A 9,737-nucleotide genomic window follows, 5' to 3' on the forward strand; every position below is an offset into this window, starting at 1 on the left:
GCGTGCGCTGTTCTTCCGCCCGCCACTTGACCCGCCGGGGAGGTAACGCCGGGTGCGTCTCGAGGAGCCCTCAGAGCCTGACTTCATGGCCAAGTCCAGGGAGGACGTGGCTTGCCCAGCATCAGGGCAGCTGGTATCCATGCAGACACAGAGCAGGAGGAGGAAAAGGGAAGAAGATGTTGAGGCAAAGACATACTGTATTATCCCAGTTACACAGTCTGATGGTGACAGTGTGGATTGCACACATGCAGGTGGCCCTACGCGTTCTCTAGCTGCACTCCACTGCCAGTCTGCTGCAGAAGGGCACTTCTCAACTGGCCAACTGACACCCGGGTGTGGAGATGAGGAGCATCAGGTCCAGGAGGAACGAGGTGTCTGTCCCTGCTCTGCATGCTGGCAGAGTCCTGGGAACCCTGCCTGGAGGGGGGCAGGAGTGAGGGGAAGGAGGTGAGGCTGTGGGACGTGGGGTGAGGAAGCCTCTCAGTTCCATCAAATGTTACCAAAACATGTGACACCAATGGAGGAATGAGACATTTTGTACTTTTTTTTCTGAGTATATAGATAGTAAAAACATTCTATAATTCCAAGAAAAAGCACCCAGAGCTCATGATGGGATAAGTGTCGAACTGGGACAGTAGCAGCTCTCAAATGCAGAGGAAGAATAAAACTGGCTTTGAAACTCCGTGCTGGGACCCACCGATTTAGATTCGAGTTTTAATTAGTAACAAAGGCTGAAGAGCAACTGGTGAAGGAGCCGGTGCTGCTGAAAGGTCGCTGACAAGAAACATACCAAGTTTAAAAATGGGCAGTCCAGCTTGATTTACTTAATGAGTGGGATTGCAAAGGCATAAAAAGTTTTGCATTCCCTTATTTGTTTTACTTGAGTCTGAAAATCAAGAAACAAGTTGTTCAGTGGTAGCAAATGCAAAGGGAACAACCCCTCAAAAGCATATTTTCCATAATCATCTGCAACTACAAGAAATCCTTCTTCTCTCAGGGTTCTGATTAACATGATGCTGCATACTGTAACTAGCAATTACACCAACTATATCCATTATGTTATTTTGGGACAGTAACTACTGTCAAGATGAAAAGGTTGAAGCAGGTGTCAGGATTATGAAGCAGCCATGTTACTTTGTTGGCGTTTGATCCAAAGCACCGGCTCTCTAACACATGGCAGCAGGAACATCAGCATCATCAACCTTTATTTAACCAGGGGAAAAAAGGCTCTCATTTTCAGTGGCGCCCTGACCAAACTCTTAAAATGCACTAACAAATTAATAACCATACAAATAAACACTATATAAAAGACAAAAATAAGATACCTTCTCTATGCTGTGTCCACATTACATTATGTTGTCCAGTGACTATGCAACTTACTTCTAGTGTCAGCAGTTAGAGTTTGGCATTGTTCCTCGAGCTCCAATCAATGAGGTCATCACTTAATCCAGACATGACTCACCTCCTCAGGTTGTTGGACTCCACAGGAGTGTCTGCCTCTAGTCCATTTGTAACCCTTCCTGTCCTGCGATTCACTCCTTCACTCAGGCCATCTGAGTTCACCATTACTCTGTGGGCTTGGCTCTCCGAGTCATGTGCCTCTTTCCCATCCCTCCTCACCCACTTTGAAGGAAGCTCCTCCATGTTGCCATAACGCTCAGCCAGTTCTCGTCTCCTCTCAGCCCTATAGCGGGCGATCCGCTCTGATCTGGGCTCCGGAGCTGGGCTTTCCATGGTGTTCAGAAGGATTGAAGAATGGAGCGCAGATGGGTTGTTCTTCCTTCACTTTCCAGCTAAGGCAAAACACATGAGCCAAACTTTTCTTCAGCAAGATTCAGATCCCATCAAATCTTTGCTGTGATGACAGATTCCATGAATCAGAGGTCTCAAACCAATCTCTACAACAGTGAGTTAAACATTCCTCCTAAAACAAGAAAGAGAAAAATGCATATTACCCAACTGTCCTTTAGCAATCTACTATACATCTGCCTAGAAAGGTCCATGACAACATTAATGCTGGCTTCATTATATATTTACACTTTTTTTTTTAAACTATATTGTTTATGTATTTCAAGTCCCTCTCTTGCTCGAGTCCATGTAAGATGACCTGTTCCAGCCTCCAGTGCCATGCAGGAATCTCCCCTTGCACTGAAACTCAACACCACAGCCACTCCACGCCTCTCTGGGTCCAAGCATTGATGCCACCAAGTCTGCAGGCTTGCTGGTCTTTTTCAACATGCTGAAAAAGTCACTGTTCTCATTTTCAAATGTTATCCAACAAGTTCCAAAGCCAGTTTGAACACTGTTATGCAATACAGTGCATGTTATCTGTCAGAACACTGGCCAAATTAGATTAGCTGTAATTTCAAATTGGTATAAATATACATAGTGATGCATGTTCCCAAGAACCATGCACACACAGGGCCTTGAGGCTACTGCACATGTTTGCATTTGAGCAAACAATACTAATAAAGTCTGAGGCTTTAAACCACGTATAAACAACCCTGATCTGAGACAATTTGCATTTAAATACAGCAGCTAACCATCAGCTAGGCTGGCAAAGGCCTGAGAGCATATGTGGGAAGACGATGTGCGTCGGTGTGCATTCCAAAACCTCTGGGTGTCAGCATTCCTGGTGCACGAAGCACAATGGAATCAGACCAAAGAGGCATGAGAAATGGATTTAGTGTACCAGATAGATCAGCTGGAGGGCTGTAGAGCTGTGGTGGCAGTAAAGCTCAAAGTAACAGATAAAATTTTACATATACTTTATCAGTTTCACTGCTGCCATTAGACTACTGGAGCAATATACCTTAAGTGGTCAAAACTAATGTGATTAATATGCAGCATAAACATAAAAATCTTAACTACTACTGGGCAGATCTGCCTTTTATTCATCAGATGCACCAAATGATCCAGACATCCAGTCCAGAATAAACACATTTGCGGACACTGTCAGCAGAAGGTGCAAATCCCAAATGTCTGTGTCACAGAGAGCTTTAATGGCCTGAACTGTTAAGTTGTTGTGATCCCTGCATGAAACAACAAGCTCAGTGCTGTGTTCTGTACATCTGTGGCAACCCTTCATAGCACACTTGAATGGGACACAACCAGCCAAACAGAAGGAAGGACTCGCCTCCGTGTCCAGACCCACAGAGTAACAAGCATCTCAAGTCGTACTCTGTTTTGGCTGGTAGAACATGAGTAAAAGATGACAGTCACACCATCTTATGCAAAGAACAAAAGTCAAGTCAGAAGCCGGAGGATTGCTAAGTGGGGAAAAAGCCATCTTAACTCAATAAGAATCATGAATTTCTAATCCAATGACACTAGCTGATATTCACTCACCAGTGGCTGAGCACAAATGAACAGGAAGAAGAAAAAAAAATCTCCAGAGGGGCTGAACAAGAGACTTAAAACTAAAATGTATCTAATTAACAAACAACAGAATAAATCAAAGTGATTTTTGAACACTTGTAGGTCCAGGACTTGTGTGTAAGTGACAGACAGAATAACTGATTTAAGTGGCACCATGGCAATGTGCCTGAAAATGAAAGGGGTGGAGCATGAGCTGAAAACAGTCATAAATCACAACATCTAATTGAAGTGGCTGTCATTTGAAAACTACACATCAAGTCAAAAAGATACTTTTCAAAGCAGGGTGTAGTATCATTGTGACTTTGAACGACCCTCATCCATGAAACAACGGCAAAACCAGCTAACTTTAAAAAGTACATGGCATCATCATCTTGGATGTGACCTAAAGTAAAAAAAAAATGTGTATGTATGTATGTTATAATATTTCTATGCAGAAGCAACTCGTACAAATCTCGCTGAGCTACCTGTAACCATGGCGCACAGTCATTCATTCTGCACACAAAAATTGTAAACATCTTAAAAACCACGAATATGGATGATTTTCAAACCCTTGTATTATTCAGGAGTAAGACCGGAATGTGTGACACTGACATCAGCAACTCCAGTCGAAGTTATAACTCGCCGGAAAGCAGCTCTCTTCATGCACCCACCATGAATATCGTGCGCAAATATACGGAGTTCTCACCCAGATGGCAAATGTCACAATTAAGCCACTGGGGACACGCATCCGCAAATTGAAGGGAGGGGGTCTGCAGTTTCATTCATGCGTAATTCGTGCCTAAACACGCTCAGGCAGCTAGAAGCATATATAATTAATATTGAATTGGGTTATTCTTTCACTATAGGTAAAATGTTCAGCCAAAAGGCTCACAGTGACTCAACACTAAATCTGCAAGCTCAATCCTCCAAAGGCAGCACAGAACCAACACTTGGCACACGGCCGAATCACCATAACCAACGCCAAAATACGCAAACGTCGATCTAACGCGTGACTGAAAAGAAAAACAATGAAGCTTTGTTGTGCGGAAAAAAATGTACTTACACGCTCTGCCCGCCGTGTGACTTGGGCACGAGTGGGGCCGCTACTTTCCTCTGCCTTCTCACTGACCCTTCTCCACGGTTTGTCACTCCTAATGTAGACACACTTGCAGCTGCGCAAGGCTGGTCGTATTAAGTAGAGGGAGTATTAATAGAGCCGCGAGTACGGCAACAGAGAGGCACGTTTTGTGGAGCTTGTTACAACGGGAGTCTGTTAACATTAATAAATTGCCAACTGCCCGTTATATCCCCTCTTATAGTATTTCGTCTTTTCCTTTAACATTTTTCTACCTCACACTTAACAGATCTGAAAACATATACAACAAAAGCTCTCTGCATGATCAGGGACCACTAGCACTTTGTAATGTCTGTGAAACAGGGGGGGGGGCACCAAAGAACTCTCATCAAAATAACTATTATTCTAGTTAATCTTTGCTTCTGAAATAACAGATAAACTTGGGGGTCCCAAACATGATAAGGTGAGGATCCACTGTGATTGGCCCGCACCTACATGTTGCAACACTGCCCCCCTCTGTTCACACTGTGAAATTACAAGGGAGGCGATTTGTTCTGCTCGTGTGAATCAACAGAAATGAGACAGATCTTTGAGTCAATTATTTATAAAACTGCTTCTTGAATGAACAGCATAACTCATGCAGTAGTACAACATAAATACAGGTGAGTACAACATAAATACAGGTGTAGTTAATTATTCCAGTGAATACACCATAAATACCTAAAAGGAAAAAAAAGGGTTTCATTTCCTCCAATGTATACAAGAAGAAAAGAACCTGGGTGAAACAAAACATAAACCAACTCCTCAACATCAAGGTGCTCATAGTAGTGTCAGTAGAGTTAATAATGTTGTCAGTAGTTTACAGAAAAAAAAAATTCCTCTTTTTAATAGTACCAATCACCAAAAACAAAGTAACACTATATGTTTTTGGAAATACACAGTGTATTATCAAATAGCTAAATCAGGGAACAACTTACTGTTACTCAGCTATTATAAAGGCATTTCAAATTTAGAGATTAATACAACTCTGTAAATTGTAGGGCACCAATCTTCAAAACATGCCTCAGTGTTTTTACCAAATACATACATATCAACTACAAGTACAGCCATACAAATGGCTGCCATCCAGGCTGTTTCACTCTCATCTATAGTATGAACTGTATACTAGAGGATTTTGTGCCATAAAAGCCATGGCAAAGCATGTTTATTTAGTGTAAGAACATTCAAAACGTCTTTCATGATGCTGGTGAACAGTCTGTGAACAACTGTATGTTGGATTTTATGGCACAAAGCTAGTAAATACAGCTGATTGTGAGGTGGGGGGAAACGATGATAACGGAAGGAGCTGAAGTTTTCTTCCTTCCACTCCTCATTAGACTGAAAACTTCAGTGCTTCATGAAGAAAGGATGAGCCAGGGCTTTGGCAGCAGAGATGCGACTGCTTGGTCTGAATGCCAAACATTGCTGCAGGTACAGACATATTGCACCTTATAAATGACTTGGAGATAAGTACAGTAAAAAGATATAATATTAGTTTACTTAACAAATATCCTAAACCTATCTACATGGTCTGACCAAAGCAGGAATTTTGTAGATAACAAAACATTTAACATTTAACACACACAACACATTTAAATAGCTATGAATGCAGACAAATAAGCCTTAGATTTGTGAAGCTGTAACTAGGCAAATATTTGCTATTGTAGTCATGCTAGCAGCATTAGTCAGTCAGGACAGTGATATGTCAGCAACAATTGGATTGCCATGAAATTTTATGGTTGCATAGTTCTCCCTGTCTTTACCTCCTGTGCCACCATGAGGGGGACATTCACGATTTTGCCCGAAACTTGATACAGACACTGATGTCTCACTCAGGATGAACTCTATGACTTTTCCTTTAGTATCATCATCAGGTCAACAATTTGTCCGTTTGGCTACTTTGGTTTAGGACCAAATACCTACAAAACTAATAAAATTCCCATCAGCACCAGCTGTGCTTTTCATGCTAATTAGCAAATGTTAGCATGCAAATGCACTAAACCAAGATAGTGAACATTATAAACATTTCACCTGCATGTTAGCATTGTCTCTGTGAGCATGACAAAAGCACACTGACATTAAGATTTAGGTCAGCGCACCACTGTGCCTAAGTACAGCCTCACAGGGATGCTAACAGGCCTGTAGACTCTTGGTTTGTTTTCTTGATAAAATAAAATCAATTTTTTTATAAAAAAAAAATTAATACTAATTTTAATTTCTGTCAGATTCACCAGGTGAAACTACTAATATCGCTACTACTCTGATGTATTATTTATATCATCCTTATATTCAATGCCTAATTAGTCAGAAGGGAATTTATTTATTCTATATATAAAACTTAACAGAGTCGGTCTCCCTCAGTGAGTGGTGTGACTCTGAAAGCATGGCAACATGTCAAACAGAAACACAGATCTGCTCACTGATAATAGGTCATTCTCGGCTGGGCCCAGGACAGGAAGCAGCTTGGTGGAGGAGTCTTTTGGTCCCCAGTCGACTGCATACGAGACTGGGCTGTCCTTGGGCCAGTCCTCCTCGCTGGGCAAACCAATAACCCTGATGAAAGTAAAGCATCATGTTTACCAGTGAAGACCAAAACATAAAATCTACTCTGACGTTAGGTGAAATCAAATACAAATATGTGACAGACAGCAGCATTTTGGCTCACTTGGTCAGAAAAAGAAAATGTTTATCATTCAACTGAAAAAACACAGAAAAAATCATCTGGACTTGGTTTTAGGTCAAAGACGTTTCACCTCTCATCCAAGAGGCTTTATCAGTTCTGTCCGACTGGTGGTGAGCAGGAGGTGTTTATCCCCCTGGGTTGTGTTTCAGTCCTCTGACGGCCAACAATGTCCCCTAACGAGTGAGTGGTTATAGTCTGGTATTGGTGAGCGTCATTACCTGTCTTTGAACCCTCACATGTGGACCAACACCTATTGTCCTAGTGTGAATTAGGGTGGGAATGTTTGGGCAGAGATTTCAAAACAGAGTTGTAGATGGATTGGAACATCTTCTACCTAAAAACCAAGTCCAGATGATTTTTTCTACCTTTTTTTCAGCTTATGACTGGACAGACACGTTTATCATTAAACTACTTAATCTGTGCTTCATTATAAAGACAGCCTATTAATTCTGTTTCCATGGTTGTTGAGCAAGTTTGGGAATCAGCAAGACAGACACCTTTAGCACAGGTACAGTATAGCCTCTGCCTGATTTAAGGGTTGGGGAATGTAGAACAAACAGGCAGATCACCATCACAGATGCAAATCTTTACTCACAAAGAAAATACTCACTCAAAGATTTTTTGCAGCTGCTGCACCTCCGTGTACGCCTGAAACAAAGGTCTGAGGGATACAAGAACAAGGCACAACACAAGTCATATGGCAGCTTTACCTCTATTTTGACTATACAGAATGTTTTAATTTAAACCGAACACCCCGCATCACAAATCTCTTCTAGCTACAGAGCAAACAGACACAAACATCAGTACCTCAGGAGGAAGAGCTCAGCGAAGATGCAGCCAGCGCTCCACATGTCCACGGAGGACATGTAAACAGAGTTCAGCAGCACCTCAGGCGCTCTGTACCAGAGCGTCACCACCTGCACACAGAGCGTTGCGAAGGGAAAATAATGAAATACAAACAATGGTAAGTAGGGAAACAATTCAGACAGAATACTTATATTACATGTAAGAACTCCATACAGGCTCTAAAATGATTTAGGACTATTAATGCAATACACCAAAACAGTGTTAGAGACAATTACAAGTCCTTATCCACTTTGTATTATAATGTCACTTACACCTGGAGTGAGAGCGATATTAAAGGTATAGAGTCGTGCCAGTCCAAAGTCTGCAATCTTGACTTCTCCATGGCTGCTGATCAGGATGTTTTCTGGTTTTAAGTCACGGTGCAGCACCATGTTTGTGTGTAAAAAGTCCAGTCCTTGCAGCAGCTGCAACATCACATCCTGTACAGAAAGGAAAGAAGCATGGCAGCACTAACTGGTCTGTTTTTAGAGCTTTGTCCAAATTCAGTGAATGCCTCCTTTTGAGTCAGGAGATATTAGTCATAACATTTTACCAGCTGTTTACATTAAAGTTGTCACCAGTTATTTGTAAACACGTCACATAAACTTGACCAACGTAAAAGTCCTACAGGATATAATACCACGATCTAGGCACTTAGCTCTTGTTAGCAGCCTGGATATTTTCTAAAATAATAATCTAGCATTAAAATAGTTATGAGTGGAAAAAAGAACATGGATATATTTGGGCAAACACTTGCTCAGCAAATTGTCAACTGTCCATCATCAAAACTCGCCTGAATTTACCACTGCTATTTAAAAATGTGTCATGGACAACATTATGCTGGTACAAGTCAGTTCACACCTTAATACAGTCATGGCTTAGTCCAGAAACAGGGACCTTGGAAAGGTAAGTGGACAGGTCCTGATCAATGTATTCCAGCACCAGAGTGAGGTCCAAGTTCCTGCCCACTGATACAGCAGAGGCGTCCAACAGCCTGAGTGGTGAAATCAGGGAGAGAGGGGAAAGAAAAATGAAACTCTAAAGTGTTTTGTTACATATAATCATTTAATATTTATCACAAGATTATAGCAGATTAAACAATGAAAGAAGGTTAAAGGAGGATTAAAAGTAACAATATATACACAGAAATGATTAAAGTGTAATTTCCACCTTTACCAAACCAAAAAGAAACAAAGAAGGGTCTCAGTGAAACTGGGAGGGCAATGTGTTAAATCCGAATAAAGCCAAAACAAGTTTAGCTGAGACTGTATAGTTAAAGACACAACTATAATAATTCTTTATATTTAAGTAGAGAAAGGCTACAATGGTCTGTTTACATAAGCATTCTTACCATAGATTAAATTGGTTGAGTGTGGTGTTTTATGAATGTGTTAATATGTTACGATAAAAATCTGGCAGACTTCTCTGCAGGACAAGCTTATTTATTTATTTATTTATTCTTTCAAGCATGTAAAGACAGTTGATATGTCAACACACATAATTTTACACATATCCAACAAATGCTAATCCAATATCAATTTGCTTATACCTAGTACATGCTTGAATGGAGTAGGAAGAAGTCAGACTTATCCAGTCCTACCCCATGACATCATCTTACCATCATTGGTTTACAAGCAGTATCTCTACATAAATAATTATCTTCTACACCACACAAGTAATATACTAAAAAAATTATAACAGAGTGTTAACATTCTTACATAATTACATTCTTAAATA

At 41.0% G+C, this 9,737-nt stretch overlaps 2 protein-coding genes across 3 annotated transcripts in view; both read right to left on the reverse strand.

Annotated features, from left to right (window-relative positions):
• The window catches only part of svilc (supervillin c), a 22,585-nt gene extending 18,059 nt beyond the window's left edge, over positions 1–4,526 (reverse strand). Inside the window, exons 1-4 of the mRNA XM_020605449.1 lie at positions 4,421–4,526; positions 1,463–1,924; positions 262–417; positions 7–130 (exon numbers count right to left, since the gene is read on the reverse strand). Coding sequence (XP_020461105.1) covers positions 7–130; positions 262–417; positions 1,463–1,734 — 552 coding nt within the window. The 5' untranslated portion in view covers positions 1,735–1,924; positions 4,421–4,526. The remainder of the gene's footprint in view (positions 1–6; positions 131–261; positions 418–1,462; positions 1,925–4,420) is intronic.
• A 500-nt stretch (positions 4,527–5,026) lies between these two features.
• cdk21 (cyclin-dependent kinase 21) overlaps positions 5,027–9,737 on the reverse strand; it is a 7,467-nt gene continuing 2,756 nt past the window's right edge. For both annotated transcript variants that reach the window (XM_020605526.1, XM_020605527.1), the window contains exons 3-8: positions 8,862–8,994; positions 8,273–8,440; positions 7,962–8,071; positions 7,765–7,815; positions 6,892–7,024; positions 5,027–5,896 (exon numbers count right to left, since the gene is read on the reverse strand). In XM_020605526.1, coding sequence (XP_020461182.1) covers positions 5,819–5,896; positions 6,892–7,024; positions 7,765–7,815; positions 7,962–8,071; positions 8,273–8,440; positions 8,862–8,994 — 673 coding nt within the window. In that variant the 3' untranslated portion in view covers positions 5,027–5,818. The remainder of the gene's footprint in view (positions 5,897–6,891; positions 7,025–7,764; positions 7,816–7,961; positions 8,072–8,272; positions 8,441–8,861; positions 8,995–9,737) is intronic.

The sequence above is a fragment of the Monopterus albus genome, unplaced genomic scaffold, assembly GCF_001952655.1.
Source record: "Monopterus albus unplaced genomic scaffold, M_albus_1.0 scaffold70.1, whole genome shotgun sequence".
In the NCBI taxonomy this organism is placed as follows: domain Eukaryota; kingdom Metazoa; phylum Chordata; class Actinopteri; order Synbranchiformes; family Synbranchidae; genus Monopterus; species Monopterus albus.